The sequence below is a fragment of the Molossus molossus genome, unplaced genomic scaffold, assembly GCF_014108415.1.
Source record: "Molossus molossus isolate mMolMol1 unplaced genomic scaffold, mMolMol1.p scaffold_m16_p_13, whole genome shotgun sequence".
In the NCBI taxonomy this organism is placed as follows: Eukaryota; Metazoa; Chordata; class Mammalia; order Chiroptera; family Molossidae; genus Molossus; species Molossus molossus.
The window spans coordinates 46086485-46106820 of NW_023425348.1; the positions used below are offsets into that span (position 1 = coordinate 46086485).

Genomic DNA, 20336 nt, shown 5'->3' on the forward strand with positions numbered 1-20336 from the left:
GAAACATTTTAACATTAATCTGTCTGTTGAACAGTCTTTCCCACCTCCCACCTAATGATGTTTCATTAAGCCTTACTTGGGTTGCTGAAGCCAAGAGAAGCCTTTACTGGTACAAGATGATTAATGGTGCATTTTCTCCTAACTAAAATGTGTTAGGTGAAGCTTGCCTGTGAGGTAACTAATTCAGGGCACATTTGTTGCTATATTAAACTAGCATAAAACACTCATTTATTTTATAATTATTTTTGATCATGTGCTATCTGCCAGACACTGTGTCTCAGTAAGACTCAGTCCGTGACTTGCAATATTATGCATACATTATCCAGAAGGTTGTGGAATCACTATGGAGGAACTGGTTGTCGGTTTTGTAAAGCATTTAGAACATGGTAAACCATTAGTAAATGTTAGTTGCCTGTGTTAGTCATTATTATTACTATTTCAGTGGGAGAGAAGAGCCAGAAAGACATTCCACGTCTAGAGTAATTTAACTGGAAACTTGAAAGTGAAAGTCATTGTCCAAAATGCCTCCATGTGTTTGGGATGTAGAGTGCAGTACAGACAATGGTGATGAGAGAGCCTGCTAATGAGAGGTAGTTTGGGACTAGATTTAAAGGATCTTAGATACCAAATAAAAATTTTTAATTTTTCAAATAGGCAGTGGAAGTTATTGGAAAAAAAATTTTTTTTTTAATCCTCACCTGAGGACGGACATTTTTGCACTTACTTTCAAATAGAGCGGGAGAGAGAGAGGGAGGAAGAAAGAGAGAAACATCGGTGTGAGAGAGACACATCAACTGGTTGCCACCCTCATGACCCCAACTGGGGCTGGGGACAAACTGCAACCAAGGTACCTGCCCTTAGTGGGAACCAAACCCGAGACTCTCTGGTCCACGGGCCAGCCGCTGAGCCAAAACGGCCAGGGCTCGAAAAAAAATTTTGTGGCATTACTTTTTTTCCCTTACTCTTATATTCAGGTTTTCCTTTTACCTTTTTATGGAAAAATTTTAACATATACTGTAGTAAAAAGAGTTGTATAATAACATTTCCCATGTACTCATTACCCAGCTTTAACAATTATCAATATGTAGCCATTCCAGTAAAGATTGTTAAGCAAGGCAAGAAGGGAGACTAGCATTGTGCCACTTCCACTACCTGACTTAATTTTCACAAACTCCTGTGATGAAGTAAGTGAAAGTTCTGGGATTCTAACCCATATCTAACTTATTTCAGAACTCAAGTTCTTTCCCCTGCTGCCTCATGCTGCCTCCATAATTCTGAAGTATAGCATGTTGAAAACAGCTGCTGATCTGCCTCCCTGCACAAGAGAGGAGACTTCTCTGACTCCAGCCACTTTGCTTCTACGGTCACTAGGATCTAGGTCTACACACACACACTAAAACCTAATCAGCTAAAATGTCTGTCTAGTCCAGTGGTTCTCAAATTATGGTCTCCAGACCAGCAGCAAGTTGTTAGAAAATAAAGATTATGGTCTCCAGACCAGCAGCAAGTTGTTAGAAAATAAAGATTATCAGGCGACACCCCCACCTAATGAATCAGAAACTCTGGAGGGGAGCTTATGATGCCCTGTATTGCCATTACAGCTGTTTTCCTATAAACACAAGGTTATGACCATCTACCATAAGCATTTATTTATTTTTTTGTATTAACTTATTTTTGTTACAGATGTTTCTCCTTTTTTCCCCCTAGACACCCTCCTCCTCATCCACCCCACCCCCACCCCCAGCTTTGTGTCTATGTTAATTGATTACATATATATGCATATAAGTTCTTTGGTTTATCTCATCCATTCCCCCCACCCCCCTCCTCTGAAGTTTGTCAGTCTGAACCGTACTTCTTTCTATGCCTCTGAGTCTATTTTGTTCATCAGCTTATTTTGTTCATTATATTCCACACATAAGTGAGATCATGTCTACCATGAGCATTTCTAAGGCAAAAACTTCATATCAGAATAAGTTATATATTTCTTTTTTAGCAAATTCATGAAAAACATGTCCTAAGGCAAGAATTTTTTTCAGACTTAACACTGAGAGTCTCTCTGGGGTCATTACATAACTACACAGAAAGGAATCTTAAGGAATCTGCACTGCTTATATTTAAAGTGCTTGATGGTGCCATCTAGTGGTTTAAGCACTATAGAATGTGTGTATGGCTTCATGACTCAAGGATTTGGGGACAGAATTTGTGTATATATTTCTTAAAAATATGTTTTTATTATTTTTTAGAGAGAGAGGAAGGGGGAAAGAGATAGAAACATCTATGTGAGAGAGAGACATCAGTCGGCTGCCTCCTGCATGCCCCCCACTGGGGATCAAGCCCACAACCCAGGCATGTGCCCCGACCAGGAATTGACCGGGGCCCTCTCAGTCCATGGTACGATGCTCAATCCACTGAGCCACACTGGCTGGACAGAATTTGTATATTTTATCTTTTTTTTTTTTAATCCTCACTCGAGGACATTTTTCCATTTTTTGTTCAGACAGAGTGGCGGGGGGTGGGGAGGAAGAGAGAGAGAGAGAGAAACATCGACGTGAAAGGTACACATTGAGTGGCAGCCACCCACACAAGCCAACCAGGGTGGGGGACAAACCAACCAAGGTACGTGACCTTAGTGGGAACCGAATCCGGGTCTCTCTGGACTGCAGGCCAACGCTCTAACCACTGAACCAAACCAGCCAGGGCAGAATTTGTATATTTTTTTAAAATCTGTTTTATACTAAAAGTAATGGACTAGCCAAACACAAAATATATAAAGAATTTCTTTACTATAAAACCTCCATTGCGGATTCTTAGATATATCACCAAGACATAAGTAACAAATTAAATAGCTAAATTAGACTTCATCAAAATAAAAAAACTTTATTTTTAAACATATTTTTATTGTTGAATGTATTACAAATGTCCCCCATTTTTGCCCCCATTAACCCCTTCCTCCCCTCTCCCAACCCTCTCCTACCTTCCCCATACTATTGTCTGTGTCCACTGGTTATGCATATATGCATATAAGTTCTTTGGTTTATCTCTTCCCCCACCTCTCCCCCTTTTCCTTTGAGGTTCATCAGTCTAACAGTCAATTTGTACTTCTTAATCCTTTCACTTTTTTGCCCACCCCCCTAACCCCCCTCCCATCTGGCAACCATCAAAAAGTTCTCTGTATCTATGAGTCTGTTTCTCTTCTGCTTATTCATTTTGTTTGTAGATTCAATTGTTGATAGATATGTATTTATTGCCATTTTATTCATATTTTTTATCTTCTTTTTCTTCAAGAAGACCCTTCAACATTTCATATAATACTGGTTTGGTGGTGATGAATTCCTTTAGCTTTTTCTTGTTTGGGACACTTTTATATGTCCATCAATTCTAAATGATAGCTTTGCAGGATAGAATAATCTTGTTTGTAGGCCCTTGCTTTTCATCACTGAATATTTCTTGCCCCTTCATTCTGGCCTGTGAAGTTTCTTTTGAGAAATCAGCTGACAGTCTTATGGGAGCTCCCTCATAGGTAACTAACTGCTTTTTGCTTGCTGCTTTTAAGATTCTCTCTTTGTCTTTAACCTTTTACATTTTTATTATGATGTATCTTGGTGTGGGCCTCTTTGGGTTCATCTTGTTTGGGACTCTCTCTGCTTCCTGGACTTATATGTCTGTTTCTTTCACCAAGTTAGGGAAGTTTTCTGTCATTATTTTTTCAAATAGGTTTTCAATTTCTTGCTCTCTCTCTTCTCCTTCTGGCACCCCCATGATGGGAATGTTGGTACGCTTGAAATTGTCCCAGAGGCTTCTTAGACTATCCTCATTTTTTACATTCTTTTTTCTTTTTGATGTTCTGATTGGGTGTTTTTTGCTTCCTTATATTCCAAATCGATGGTTTGCTTTTTGGCTTCACCTACTGTACTATTTATTTCCTGTAACTTATTTTTTATTTCAGTTAGAGCCTTCTTCATTTATGACTGGTCTTTTTTTATGTTGTTGATGTTCTCACTAAGTTCCTTGGAGTTCTTAAGTTCCTTGAAGTTCTCATTAACTTTCTTGAAGTTCTAAGTTCCTTGAGCATCCTTATAACCAGTGTTTTGAACTCTGCATCTGATTACTTATCTCCATTCATTTAGTTCTTTTCCTGGAGTTTTGTTCTATTTTTTCATTTGGGACATGTTTCTTTGTCTCCTCATTTGGACTACTTTCCTGTGTTTGTTTCTATGTATTAGATACAGTTGCTATGTCTGCTAGCCTTTGTAGGGTGCCCTATCGGGTTCAGTGGCACAGCCTCCCTGATCACCCCAGCTGGGCCCTCGAGGTGCACCCCTTGTGTGGACTGTACACCTTTCTGTTGTAACTGAGTCTTGATTGCTGTTGGCATGTCAATGGGAGGGATTTACTCAGGCTGATCAGCTGCAAGGATTAGCTGTGCCCACTGACCATGGACTACCTTGGAAGATCAGCTGTGCAGGGGCCGACCACACAAAGCAAGACTTACTTCAGCAGGGTTCTGGTACCCACTGAGTCCACTCCTTGAGTGTGTCACTTGTGGAGGTTTGGATGGTGGTGCTTTGACATGGTCTGAAGCTGTCCACTGGGTGTGCTGGCTATAGGGCAAGGTCAGCCATTGCCTGTGTTCTAACCAGGGCCGCCAGGCATAAGCTACAAAGTGATCTGTAGATGGCTACTTCTTGTGCTGGTCTTGGAGGTGCCCAGGCAAAGCCAAGCTGTGAACCAAGACTGGCTGCTTCTAGTGCTAGGCCTGGGGCCACTTAGCAAGAGGTATGGAGCTCCCTGAGGCCATTTGCCATTTGTTTGAGAGAATTTAGGAAAATCTGAAGCAGGAGCCAAGACAGGCCAATCCTATGGGGTAAAGCCACTGGCAACAGCTTGGGTGGGCCTGAAAGTTGGGTGGAGCAGGTCCTCGGGGAATCACCAGGGCAGGTCAAACAGTGTGAACCAGGTTGCTGGAGTCCCAGATATGGCAGCCATCTACCGCCCCGGGGAAGGGCTCACCAAAGGAACAAGGGCCTCTGACAAGTCTTCCCAGGAGAAAGCTGCCCCTCTAGCTCTTGACCGGCTGCCAAACAACTCAGTTCTTCCCTGTATGTCTCTGGTGCCTTTCAAGCTGCCTCCCCCGTGCTGGAGTCTGGAGGGAACCAGTCAGAGTAAGTCCATGCACGGGCCCTTTAAGAGGAACTGCCTGTGGCTCCAGAAGCCTCAGCCTCCCTCGGCCTCAGTTCCCATTGTTTTTTACAGCCAGAAGTGATGGGGACTTCTCTTCCTGGCACTGGAACCCTGAGCTGGGTGCCTGGTGTACAAGGGGGACCCCTCACTTCTCAGAAGGACTGTCATAGCCAAGGTATCCTCCTGATTTTTATCTGCCACACATGGGTGTGAGACCAGCCCATCTGTGCCTCCGCCCCTCCTACCAGTCTCGATGTGGCTTCTTCTTTAATATAGTAGTTGTAGGAGGTGGTTCTGAATGATAGTTGTTCTGTAGTTTAGTTGTAATTTTGATGTGGTTGTGGGAGGAGGCGAGTACCACGTTTACCTACGCTGCCATATTGACCGAAAGTCCCAAACTAAAAACTTTTGTGTATCAAAGGACACTATTGAGAAAGTAAAAATACAACTCACCAAATGGGAGAATATATTAGAAAACCATGTACCTGATAAGATACATGTACCCAAATATATAAATAGTATTGAAATATATAAAGAACTCTTACAATTCATCGACAAAAAGACCAAACACCCCAATTAAAAAATGAGTAAAGGACTTGAATAGACATTTTTCCAAAGATGATATATCAGGGGTCAGTAAACACATGAAAAGATGTTCAACATTATTTGTTATTAGAGAAATACAAGTTAAAACCACAGTGAGATACCACTAGGCTGGCGTGAATAATTTTTAAAAACAAAGTAACAGGTGTACATGAGGATGTGGAGAAATTGGATGTAAAGTGTTACAGCCATGGTAGAAAGCAGTTTGACAATTCCTGAAATAGTTAGACAGAATTACCATAGAACTCAGTAATTTCACTACTATATACGCAAGAAAATTGGAAGTGTGTTCATACAAAATCTTGTATACAAACAATCATAATAGCATTATCCATAATAGCCAAAAAGTGGAAACAACTCAAATATCCACGAACTAATGAATGAGTAAATAAAATATGGTGTCTCCATACAATGGAATATTACTTAGCCATAAAAAGAAATACTAATACATTGATGAACCTTGAAGACATTATGCTAATTGACAGAGACAGGCATAAAAGACCACGTATGATATGAATCCAGTTATGTGAAATGTCCAGAACAGGCAAAGCTGTAGACATAAAAGTATATTAGTAGTTGCCAGAGGCTAGGGGACAGTGAGAATGGGAGTGATCACTTAATGGGTATGGGATTTCTTTTTAGGATGATGCAGATATCTTGAAATTAGATAATAGTGATGGTTGGACAATGTTTGTGAATGTCCTAAAAACCACCGAATTTAACTATTTAAAATAGTTTAAATGGTGATTTTTATGGCATGTGGATTTTACCTCAATTTTTAAGAAAAATTCCGTTGATTGGCAAGACTCCCGAACCTTTTTTAATTATTGAATATTTTTTCCATAGTTGTTGCTACTATGTATGTATTCTATTCCTTTTTTTAACCTAAAATTATTTGATGCATACTTTTCCATGTATACAGTTTCCACAGTTTTTATTTTGGTGGCTATATATATTTTAGTCATTATATACATCATAGGCTAATCAGTTCTCACATATTTGGTGGTGTTCTCTCCTTTTTTTCCAGCTTTAAAGAGTTCTGTTGTATGCTTAAACAAAAAAAAAAAAATGTTTAAAACTCTTCATAGACATTATATTGATATTTCCTTCCCAAAACAGGAATTAAGTCATTTTTTTTTCTTTTTACTGTTTCAAATGTGTCTTTTCTCTGACTGCTCTGTAGTAAGAATATGCTACTTTATAATCCTACCAATAATGGATGAGGAAAAATAGAGAAGATTAATGTTGTTGAGTGTCTACTCTGTTCCAAGCACTATGCCTAGATCCTCTCAGACCCATTATTTCACTTAACTCCACACCTATTCCCTCTAAAGTGACAATAGAAGTGACAGTTAATAGCAGATGAGCAAAGGCCAGAACCCAAGCATTTTATTTCCAAGTTTTATCCTCTTCCCATGGCTTTACCAATATTGGATTTTACCTTTTTTAGTTTCTACTCACTAGAAAGATTGAACATTTTCCTAAATGATTGTTTGCTGTTTATATTTACTCTTACATAGTAATCTGTATCTTTTGTTAATTTACTATTAATCAATTTTAAATTGAACTTACTTTCTAGATAGTAGGCATTATGTGTCAAAGCTTTATCATAATTTTTTGTTTTTGTTTATTCCTCTTTCACAGGCTCTTGATGGAAATGTGTATGATCACCTGAAGGATTATTTAATAGCCTTCAGCCGGACTGAGCTAGAAACATGTCAAGCTGTGCAGAACACATTCCAGTTTTTATTAGAAACCTCCAGCAAGGTAAGTTACTTTTAGTCCAATATGTGAATTAGAATCTACAATATTTTTACATGCAAACTAAATGAAGGTATCAATGACATTAGAAGAATGCTTTAAAGACAAATTTCCTGGAAACAGTATTCCTTCTAATAAAGTTGGAGGGTATTATGTTCTCCTTGAAGAGTTGACAAAAAGGTCGAAAGGGAAAGTGATGATATGGTTTAGCTCAAAACATGAGTCCATTGCTGTGTACATTGCTTAAGAGAAGAATGTTTTCATTTATTTATTTTCTTATCCTCACCTGAGGACATTTTTCTTTTTTTTTTGTTGAGGTAGAGTGGGAGAGAGAGGAAGAGAGAGAGAGAGAGAGAAACATCGACTGAAAGGGACACATCGAGTGGCTGCCTCCTGCACAACCCAACCACGGTCGGGGACAAACCACAACCAAGGTACGTGCCCTTAGCGGGAACTGAACCCAGGTCTCTCTGGACCGTAGGCCAACTCTCTAACCGCTGAGCCAACCAGCCAGGGCAAGAGGAATGGTTTTAAAGAGTTTTATTTAAACCATTCAAATTTTGAATGCACTCAACTCATTTATATGGGGAAGCAAGGTCATGTGTCAGTACAAATAATAATAAAGGGGCACTAGAGGAAATAGCATTTTATAATCAATAAAGGAATGAATACTATAAGATCTTGTTTTTTAAAAATTAACTTTATCTTCAAATGCTGTCATTCTTTTTATTTTTTAAATTTTATTGAGTTTTAGAAAGGAAAGGGAGGAGAGAGAAAGAGAGAAACACAGATGTGAGAGAGAAATATTAAGCCCTGGCCAGTGTGGTTCAGTTGGTTGGAACCTACACTACATATGTGCCCTGACCAGAAATTGAACCCACCATGGTTCGGTACAATGCTCCAACCAACTAAGCCACCTGGCCACGGCACTGTCATTCTTTGATAATAATCTTTTCATTCAAAAGTATTGAGATCCATCAACTTTGCTGACATGTCACATTGTGTACAGAGAAAATGAAATTGCTTTTCTTTAGGATCTGACAGATTAAAATTTTTTGCAGTAGAGAAACTGTCCTTTGGAAGATAAATTGTTCCTGTGATCAGTAAATGTTTCTTTCTGATAAATTAAGCGCATAGTATATTTTTCCTAACTGAATGCATGCATTTGTAAAAATATATTCATTTTATAACTGCTATTTTAAATGAGACAGTTCAGCCATGGCAGGGTTGCTCCAGCTGGCATCATACATAGTTGTTACAATAGTATTAACTATATTCCCTATGCAGTGCTTTACATCCCTGTGACTTTATTAACTACCATTTTGTACCTTCTAATCCCTTCACCTTTTTTCCTTTTTTCCCCAGTCCCTCAACCCTGTTGTGTGTCTCCACCCCACCTGACCTTCCTGCTTTACCCTTGAGTTATTTAGAAGTGAGTTTTTCCCATTTCCATTCAATGGGAGTATGTAGTGGGGTAACATTTTTATTATAAATTGTATCTTAATTTTATTTTGTTACATTTATTCTAATTTTGTCAGAGAGTTGTCCTCTGACCAAATTCTTTAAAAATCTCTTTTTTCAAGAATAGGTTAGGTTGGATACACTACCCTAGTTTATAAAACAGGTAAATGTATAGTCTTAAAAAACAGCTAATATTTTACATAGCACTTAACCATTTTCTAGGAGTTTTTAGCATATCCTCTGAAGTTGGCATTATCATGCTTATTTTATAAAGAGGAAAACAGACTTGGGCAGTTTATGTGGCTTGCCTGAAGTCACACACACTCACACATAGTATTTTCTATGCTCTACTAATATACTATTTTCTGTCTTTAGCTTATGTTATTTTTATAGGAAATGGATTAAAAATGTATAAACTGCCCTGGCCGGTTTGGCTCAGCAGTTAGAGCGTCGGCCTGTGGTCCTGAGAGACCCGGGTTCGGTTCCTGCTAAGGGCGCGTACCTCGGTTGCAGTTTGTCCCCGGCCCTGGTTGGTTGTGCGGGTGGCAGCCACTCGATGTGTTTCTTTCACATCGATGTTTTTCTCTCTCTCTCTGTTCCTCTCTCTCCCTCCCACTCTACCTGAACAAAAAATGGAAAAATGTCCTCGGGTGAGGATAAAAAAAAGAAAAGAAAAAAGAAAAAAAAAAATGTCCTCGGGTGAGGATAAAAAAAAAATGTATAAACTAATTTGGACACATAAAGAGATAAGCTTTCATTTTCCTCTGCATTCACTCATAAGAGTATCTTGCTTCCCAGGGATAAGGAATAAATGAGATACTCTTATGTTTAGATTGAAAGTGGCAGTAATAAAAATTTGATAAGAATGATGTAGCTAGGAGATGTGTCCTTTTGTTCCAAGTATCAGAAGAGTTCACACCTACCAAAGTTATATTCCATGTACTTTTCTGTCACAAAGAACAGTTTATGCTGCTCTTGTTATACTGCTGAAAGCCACCCAGTGATTTGATAACTCCCCTCACCCCCAAATTTTGAAACTCTTTAGATTTCTATTCTACATCATTATTATTTTGTCTTTTGGGGAGAAAATCCATTTTTCTCACATATCTAAATTGTAACTACATATTTCGAAATATATTTGGGGTTATTCATAGTGACACACTATTAATGTTATGGCACTCAATATCTTTCATCCCCTAAAAGGAAACAGCTAGCCCTAGGAGCTTTTGTTTAATTTTAATTATTTATGAATCTTGCTTTTCTCCTTAATATTTTATGAAATGCTTTGTATATGTAACTGAAGCAGATGCTGTCATAGATATTTTCTCTAGAATATTATCCTCTAAAGATAGTTCTGCTAGCCTTTCTAGTTTGTTTATGTGCGCTTGCTTTCTGTCTGCTTAAGGAAACCAATCGTTAATGTAGGTCTTTTAACTATACAGAAAGTAACAATGTTATTCTATATTTTTTGAAAATTAAATTGTCTAGTATTGCCATTCTTTTTTTTTTTTTTTTTTTTTTTTATCTTTACCCGAGGACATTTTTTGTTCAGATAGAGTCGGGGGGAGAGAGAGGGAGAGAGAAACATCGACTTGAAAGGGACACATCGAGTGGCTGCCACCCGCACAACCAACCAGGGCCGGGGACAAACTGCAACTGAGGTACACACCCTTAGCGGGAACCGAACCCGGGTCTCTCTGGACCGCAGGCCGACGCTCTAACCACTGAGCAAAAACAGCCAGGGCAGTATTGCCATTCTTAATACCGTGAAGACTAAAGAAAAAAGTAAACATGATCATTTCAAAAGACACAGGACGAGCATTTGACAAAATTCAACACTCTTTTATGATAAAAAGCACTAAACAAATTAGGAATAGAAGGGAACTTCCTTAATATGCTAAAGGACATCTGTGAAAAACCTACAGCCAGTATCATACTCGTTGGTGAAAGATGGAAAGCTTTCCCCGCCAATACCAGGAATAAGACAAGGGATGCCCACTTGTACTATTGCTATTCACCATTGTACTGGAGGTCTTAGAGCACTTAGGCAAGAAAAAGAAATAGAAGGCATCCAAATTGAAAAGAAAGAAGTAAAATTATCTGTTTGTAGGTGACATGATTTAATATAGAAAACCCTATAGAATCCATGAAAAAAAAGTATTAGAGCTAATGAATGAATTCAGCAAAAGTTACAGGTACAACATCAAAACACTAAAATCAGTTGTGTTTCTATACTCCATTAATGATTGAACCAAAAGAAAATTAAGAAAATAATTCTAACTACCATAAGATCTGGAAAAGAAAATACCTAGAAGTTAATTTAACCAAGAGCATGAAAGACCTTGTACACTGAAAACTACAAAATATTGCTGAAATCAGTGAAAGAAAACATAAATGAACAGAAATAATAAATGTTTGTGGATTAGAAGATTTTATATCACTAATATTGAAATATTCACCAAAGCAGTCTACAGATTCAATAATGCAATCCCTATCAAAATTCCATTGGCTCTTTTTTTTTCAGAATTTCAAAACTTATTGCAAAGTGATGGTAATCAGGATAGTGTGGTATTGGCATAAGGATAGACATATAGACCAATGAAATAGAATTGAGATTCCAGAATAAACCAAACATTTATGGCCAATTGGTTTTTGACAAGGTGCCAAGGCCATATGATAAAGAAAGAATATATTGAAATATAAATAAGCTTTATACTTTTGTACCATTGTTGATTTTCTGATTTTGACATCAACTATAGTTATGCCAGATGCCAACATTGGGAGGTACACAGGACCTCTTTGTAGCTGCCTTCAAAATAAATTACATGTGACTAACCAGTACCTCTAGTGTCCAGATTTTGTTTTCTAAAAAATTTTCTCCTATTCACTTAAAAAATAAAGCAGGGCTTGGGGTGGAGGTGAGGGATTGGAGAATAGGACTGATTCTACGTCTGGAACATGAAATACATGATAAACCTTAAACAGTTTGTCGTAGTAGAAAGCAAGGAAACTATTAAAAACTACTAAGTCGTGTAAAGAGGACTAGGATAAAATCTTGCTAGCCAAAAATAGGATAATTTCAGCATCAATTATAAAATCTGTAGTGGATTGAAACATATTGAATGTTTTTAAATCCAGAACTTTATCATTAGAATTCATTAAAGCTATAATTGGTCATTCTTTGGAGGTTGCTAGGGGACAAACAATTTGAGAACTAAATAATAAAGGGAAAAATTAAGCATTTATCCTGCCTTATACAAACTGTACCTCAAGCCCAGCCGGTGTGGTTCAGTGGTTAAGCGTCGACCCATGCACCAAGAGGTTACCAGTTTGATTCCTGGTTAGGGCACATGCCCAGGTTGTGGGCCCAATACCTAGTGGGGGCATGCAAGAGGCATAGCCAATTGATGTTCTCTCTCATCGATGTTTCTATCTCTCTCTCCCTCTCCCTTCCACTCTCTCTCAAATCAATAAAGAAAAAAAAATTTTTTAAAAAACAAAACTGTACCTCAAGGTAATTAAATAATTGACTTGGGTAGTTTCTCTTTTAGAAATATTTTAGCTAATACATGAAAAGGAATGATAAAATTCCTTGATAAAATGATAGGAAAAAAATAGAAAAAAAATCTCTAGTTTTTGCAGCCCCTCATGACTTTAGGTATTTATCATCAGAGGCCTGTTCTATTCCTTTCCTTAGGGCTGCTTAAAACATTGGAAATTTATTCCCACCAAGTTCTAGAGGTCAAAAGTCGGAAATCAAAGGGTCAACAGGGCTGCACTCCCTCCAAAGGCTTTAAGGGAGGATCCTTTCACCTCTCAGCTTCCTGTCTCCAGGCATTCTTTGGCTTGTGGTGGTGTCACTCCAATCACTGCCTCTGTGGTTGCATTGTCTCCTCTTCTGTCTCTGTTTTTCTCTGTCTTTTGTAAGGACACTTACCATTAGATTTAGGGCCCATCCAGGGAATTCACAGAGATCTTGTTATCTCAAAATCCTTAGCTTAGTTACATCTGCACAGGGCCTTTTTTCAAATAAGGTAACATTCACAGGTTCCAGGAATTAGGACACAGATATATCTTTTGGGGGGGGGGGGCAGTGCGGAGATACCATTCAGCCCACTTTAGCTGTTAATATCATAAAAAGAGGCAAGTCAGAGGGAAGCCACCTCATAGAAGTAAACACTACCTTGTCAAAACAAAACAAAAACCTGAATGTAATCAAGCATCAATTTGTAGGAAATATAGGAAACAGAACACTACAGGAATGTAATCAACAAAATTCAGGCTGTAGAAAACTCTACGTAAAAAATACTGAGTTTCTTCAACAAATTGTAGGGGTTGGGGGAACAGATAGAGGAAGAAACCTAAGTAACATCATTCACTTGCACTGTGAGGACCTTATTTTGATACTGATTTTTAAAACTTTTAAAAATATGAAAAAATCAGGGAAATTTGAACACTTATTGGTTGTTTTGTAAGTATTTATTGTAAATTTTTTTGTTTGTTTGTTTGTTTTTTGTTTTTTATCCTCACCCGAGGATATTTTTCCATTTTTTGTACAGATAGAGTGGGAGGGAGAGAGAGGAAGGGAGAGAGAGAGAGAGAAACATCGATGTGAAGAGACACATCGAGTGGCTGCTACCCGCAAGACCAACCAGGGCCGGGGACAAACTGCAACCGAAGTACGTGCCCTTAGCGGGAACCGAACCCGGGTCTCTCCGGACCGCAGGCCGACGCTCTAACCGCTGAGCCAAACCGGCCAGGGCGTATTTATTGTAAATTTTAATATGGGTAAGTTTTTAAAAGAGTTCTTACCTTTTAGATATCATACTGAAATATTTATGGATGAAATAATATGTCAGGAGCTCTTTAAAAATTTTTTTACTTAATGATTTGAGAGAGACAGAGGAAGGGGGAGTGAGAGATTTATTTTTCCACTTATTTTTGCATTCATTGGTTGATTCTTGTATGTGCTCAGACCGGGGATCAAACCCGCAACCTTGGTGTATCGAGATGATGCTCTAACCAACTGAACTACCCAGCCAGGTGGCTTTTTAAAATTCGGAATGGAGCCCTCGCCAGTTTTGCTCAGTGGTTAGAGCGTCAGCCCGTGGACCAGAGAGACCAGGGTTTGGTTCACGCAAAGGGCACGTACCTCAGTTGCAGTTTGTCCCCGGCCCTGGTTGGAGTCATGTGAGTGGCAGCCACTCGATGTGTCTCTCACAACGATGTTGCTCTCTTTCTCTTCCTCCCTCTCTCCCTCTCACTCTATCTGAAGATAAATGCAAAAATGTCCTTGGGTGAGGATAAAAATTAAATTAGGAATGGAAGAGATAGGTGGGTTTATAGATTAAACAAGATTGGCCATGAGGGGATATTTTTGGAAGTTAGGTGATAGGCATGTAGAGATACACCATACTGTCGTCTCTGCTTTTATATATGTTTGAAATTTTTTTTGTAGTGCCTGAGAGGATAGGTTTGGCAACTAGAAGGCTAGTCCTCTGAGCTTGTTCTTTATGGTAATTAGGGAGATCTCAGGACTTTGTCAGGAGCCTTCACAAGCACTCTAGCTTAAACTGGTTTCAGGAAAAGAACAAAAAAACACATTTCCCTTTGAGAATATGTTTATTCAGCCAGCCTTCCCTGACCAAATTCTCCCCGCCCCTCCTCACCCTGTCCCACCCCTTAAGTCACCTTTGTGCTCTCTTAGTACCTTCTACATACTTCCGGTAGTGTATTTTAATGGTGTAACCTGTTTGGGTCTCCCAGTTTCCAGATTATGTATATTCCTTGAGGATACTAACCTTGATTATTTATCTTTATTCATTAATATATTCACCTTCACCCCCACATTGGTCCTGCTAAGCTCTCTCAATAAATGGTTGTTGAATGAGGGGCAGGGGAGAAACAGGTGGGATTGTACTGATAAATAAAATACAAAATTCACCCCCTTTCTCTTTCTCCTCAATAAATTCTTGTTCTGGGACTACTAAATTAGCTACAGAGCTGCTTTAAACTGATTTTTTTCTTCTATGCCCATCCCCTGGCAGAGGTGCTAATGAGCTGCTATATACTACAAATGAAAGAAAAGCAAAGAGTAAGCAGTGTGGCAGAATGGCTTTCTGCCCAATCAAATGCTGATTTCTATTCTTTCCCAGAGTATCTAATGCAGTGAATAATTTTCAGATGACTATCCTTCTGTGCTATTTGTTCTGCTACTTTCTGTGTATCAGAATTCCCCTTCTAATAAATTCCCTTCTAGACTGTCTCCTTGATATGATTTAAAATGGTAATTAGAATGTAACCTCCTAGAAAAGGTGGCAAGAAGTACTATCAAAATACCATTTTGTGCCTTGGATGAGGTTTTCTGGCAATTTCCTAAGGGAATGCAATCTCCATAAAACAGGCTGTTAAGAGGCCTACAACTAGGTGAAAGAGATGAAGGGACTAAGAAGCACAAATTGGTAGTTAAAAAATAGTCACGGGAAGTAAGTAAAGCATATGAAATACAGTCAATTTTTTTGTGATAACTGTGTTTGGGGCCAGTTGGGATACTGGAAATATCAAGGGGAACACAATGTAAGGCATATGATTGTCTAGTCACTAAACTGTACACCTGAAACCAATACAAAATAATACTGGGGAAAAAAAGAATCCTACAAAACTTTAAAACTGGGAGAGACCTAAGAGACTAACGGCCTTCCCTATTAGCATGCGTGCAAAAACACATACATTAAAAAGAATGGTTTCTTGGATAATAGCAATCTTCTTACTGTCATAAAATATTGTATATTGTCTAGTCTCAATATCTGGGCTAGTTTCTAAACTAGTACTTTCCAGCCAGACCCGTGTGGCTCAGTGGATTGAGCGCCATCCCATGGACTGAGAGGTCCCAGTTCGTTTCTCAGTCAGGGCACATTCCCAGGTTGTGGGTTTGATTCCCAGTATGGGGTGTCCAGGAGGCAGCAGATTGATGTATCGCTCTCACAACGATGTTTCTATCTTTTTCTCCCTACCTTTCTCTCTGAAAAAAACAAACAAAAAAACAGTAAAAACATGTTTTTAAAAAAATAATAACAAATAAACTAGTACTTTCCAAATTTAAATTCTTGAGAAAATAGGACACTCAAGTAACAACTGTTACCTAAAATGAAAAATAAGAGTGTAATTTTCATTTCTTTTTACCATTAGTGTTGGATGATTTCTCATTTTTGGAAAATGCGGAAGAATGAAAAACTTTAAAATGCACTGGTCATTTTAACCTTACTAAAGACTTAAAGATATTTTATTTTTTCTGTAGGTGGTACGGGACTATAATCTTCAGCTGTTTCTACAAGAGAATGCTGTTTTTCACAAACCCCAGCCCTTCCAGTTCCAGCCTTGTGACAGCGACACTGTAAGGGAATTCCAGATTTTCATTTCATTAGTTCTTAAGCTATGTTCATGCTCAAATAACTGTTATCCTTAAAATAGACAGAAAAAGCTGAGTATGTCTCATTAATTTTGTAACTGTAAGGATGCAGAGAAATCGTGACATTTCTTCTTTGTAAAATGTCACTAACACACCGAGTATCTTTATGCCAACAACTTTCAAGTTACTGTTGGAAATTGAACTTAAGGAAGAAGAAAAAATATTCAATAAAGTTTTTTTTTTCCAATTCAAATATAAATGATACTTTGCATGAAATTCCTCACAAATATACCCTTTCAAAGAAACCAGTGATTAAATTTTAACCAGGATAGAATTAATAAATAGAATAATGAATATGTGCGTGCAAATATTTTATTGGTTCTGTAAAAAATTATAGGCCCTTTATAATGTCTTTCAGATTTCTTAGAATGTTAAAGTATTAACACAGATGCCAAATTGGCAATTTTTAAAAAGCTGACAATCATTTTTATTCTTAAGTTTATGCTATGAAGAATGCCATTTTTTATTTAAAAAAAGAAACACCAAAAAGCTAATTTGATAACCAAAAAAAATTTTAACTTCTGCAAGGGGAGAAAGCACATGCCCATCATACCTGTGTGCCAGCATCTGTGGCTCATGGTCTCAATGTAAGCAGGCCAGGACAGAGTCAGATTACATTGGTAAGTTCTGTTGGTAAACCTAGAATCAAGCCAGGGGAATTCATGATATCACACAGTTTAATGGTATCAGTTTAATAGAAATCTTTGCTAGAGGTATCTTCATTACTTTTCTTATTAAAATGTAAGTAGCCCTGTTAGTAGCTATATAAAGAAATGTAGGGGAAAAGGCCTTTACATCTAGATTATAGGTCTTGCTATTTATAGTAGTGTGTGAGTGTTGGTTTTTTTTTTTTTTTTTAATCAGTCAGCTTTTGGTTAATGATTCAGTTACATTGTTCTATAATTTCACCTCTTTGAAACCTGGGAGAAGTGAAGCAGAGCATTAGAAGTATGAACAGAGTATGAACAAGTTTTCCAAGCTTGACTTAAAATTGCGAATAATTTGAGATTATTTTATTTTTGCTCATTTTCCTCAGAATATCAGTGACACTCAGCTCACTTGTCCCAACTGCACCCCTAAATCCTTTTTTGTTTCTAGTCACTGCGCTAAATGTGCTTAGCTATGTCCCTGCTTGCTTTAAAATTCTAACTATGCTGTTTTCTGTCCTTGTGCAATCTTTACTGGGCAGAGTTTAAAAGCCGCCCAACTGGTGGATATTGAGCTCTCCCCTGTCAGTGCTCTGAGAATGACCATAGCTGAGGTATATGGGGGTGTGGGTCAAAGGGGGGAGCGATGGGATGTGTGGGTTTGCATGTTAATGGAGGGTGGGGCCTGCTATTGGGATGAAAGATATATATGTGTATAAGGGGCCACTGAATGTGTAAGATGGGGCTTTCCATTTTCCCTTATAAATTAGGGGTTTCCTTTCCTGTTTACAGTGAAAAGATTGATCTTCTCATTTTTCATCTTGTTTGAAGCACCTTAGTTTTCCTCAACAGGAGAGCTGAAAAGAACCTTAGAGCTAATCTTGCCTTTATTAAAGGGAAAACTGAAACCTAGAAAGGAAAAGAGACTTGTCCAGAGTCATGCAGTGAATTAGTAATGCATTACTGTCCTGGTTGCAGTTTTAAAGTTCTTTCTGCGTGCTACTCTGTTTTCTGAGAAGAAATGTTGAGCACTTGGGCAACAATTAATTTTTTTATAATGGAAAAAGGTAAATGCCCATACCGTTATGAAAATCATCCCAGATTGTCAGCCATTGAAAGTCTTTAGAATAATCATTTTTAAAAATGTTTTTAACTGCAAAATATTTTTGTGTGTACTTTTTGTTTTGTTGTAAATTAAGTATTCTTACTAACCACAAAGAATAAAATCCAAATAATTATTTTTACTCAGTTTAAACTAGTACTGTTCTTTCATGTGAGCATGGAACCCTTTGTACTTGCTTTCTGGTTTCCACTAAGCCTGTCCTAGAGCGCGAGCACCATTAGTGCTCGTTACTCACGCCTCCTGCCAGGTGAAGGTAGGACGTGCGGGAAGGACTAGTCACCACTCTCTTCTGTTGTTATTTCTGTTGTACTTCTGAAATCGCTGTTGTTCCTGTCCTGTTTTGAAGCACATTTCAATTTAACAGATACTAAGACTATGTACTATTGCCTCTCTGCAGCCTGCACACGTTTTAGACCTATTTACCTGTTCCTAAAATTTTGCTCAGTAATAAAAATTAAATTTCTCCATCATTTGCCTCCTTTCTCATCTCATCAACTCCCTACAAGTTCATTCTCTTTAAGATCTTTCAGTATATCTTCAGTCTTGTTTTTGATTCTTTCTTTGGGCAATCAAGAATCTAGGTAGGCCCTGGCCGGTTTGGCTCAGCGGTTAGAGCGTCGGCCTGCGGTCCAGAGAGACCCGGGTTCAGTTCCCGCTAAGGGCACGTACCTCGATTGCGGTTTGTCCCCGGCCCTGGTTGGTCGTGCGGGTGGCAGCCACTCGATGTGTCCCTTCACGTCGATGTTTCTCTCTCTCTCTCCCTTCCTCTCTCTCCCTCCCACTCTATCTGTACAAAAAAATGGAAAAATATCCTCAGGTGAGGAAAAAAAAAAAAAAGAATCTAGGTAGTATTTGGGTTTTTAAATGTTATGTTTAAAGTAATTTTAAATTGGGTCTTTAACATTGACATACCATTTATTGAATACTTAATATATGTAGCTGTGTAGATACTGTAAGAGAATGTTTGAAATATGACTTCATTTCATCCTAATAACCCTATGAGATAGGTGACATTTTCATCAATTTTCAGATGTAACTAAGATTCAGACTAGTTAACATACCCAAGATCATAAAGCGAATAAATAGCATAGAAAGGATTAAAACTCGGTCTAACTGACTTAAAAACCTATACATGGTCTCTTCAGAATACACCTTACTACCATCAGTGCTCGATAACTCACACTTCCTGCCAAGTGAATGTAGGACATACCTGTGTACATTAGTAGATTGCATTTACATCAGCGTCTGGGGTTTAACATTTTAAACGCTGACTTCTGAGAACAGATAGGTATTTAAATTCCTAGCTTCTTTTACAAAGTAAAATATAATAATAAAGTTGGTTTCCAGATTCCTAGTAGCCTAAGGAATGATTCGAAATATTAAATATAATTGTAAAGTTGATTAGATTTTGATTTTGATTCTTTTGCTGTTTCAATTCATTTATCATATAATCTAGCTTTAGATTATACAGAAACTAGCTGAAATGTCTGCCTAAAGTAAAAGTTTTTCAACCTTGCCTGCAATTCCAACAAAAATATTAAATTTTTAATTGAATTTATCAAATTCTACTTACCCTACCAGTTTTAAATTTTATTACTTTGCAAAAGCCAGTTTTCTAAGGTCTTCCCACTCTAAAATGTTGCTTCTTTTTCTATTAAAATTCTCTTTGGATAATTCATAGTTAAGAAATTTTTTCTTTCCTATCATTTTAATAAAGATTTTTTTTCATGAGTTACTAAGACTTTAGAGAATGTTAAAATAGTTTCATGGTTCAGAGTTCTGAGTCTGGAATCAGATTTGTGTAATCAGAGTTGTAATATTGAATATCTGGTAGACACTGAAAATTGTACTTATTCTCTCTGAGCTTCGGTTTATAACCCATCTCATAAGGTTGTTATAAATGTACAGGGTGGAACAAAAGTAGGTTTACAGATTAAACTCTGTTTTGCATACTTACTACTATAAACTTATTTTTCCCCGCTCTGTGGGGAAAACACTTTCCATAGTGCCTTGAACAGTAGAGGTGAACTATTACTATTGTTTATTTAGATTTTGCAGTTTGCTTTTTGTGAAACATAATCATAGCATTTTA

At 37.8% G+C, this 20336-nt stretch overlaps 1 protein-coding gene across 1 annotated transcript in view; it reads left to right on the forward strand.

The window, feature by feature from the left end:
* Positions 1-20336, forward strand: part of FCHSD2 (FCH and double SH3 domains 2) — a 251021-nt gene that overhangs the window by 172401 nt on the left and 58284 nt on the right. Inside the window, exons 9-10 of the mRNA XM_036258718.1 lie at positions 7429-7551; positions 16304-16399. Of these exons, the coding sequence (XP_036114611.1) occupies positions 7429-7551; positions 16304-16399 (219 nt within the window). The remainder of the gene's footprint in view (positions 1-7428; positions 7552-16303; positions 16400-20336) is intronic.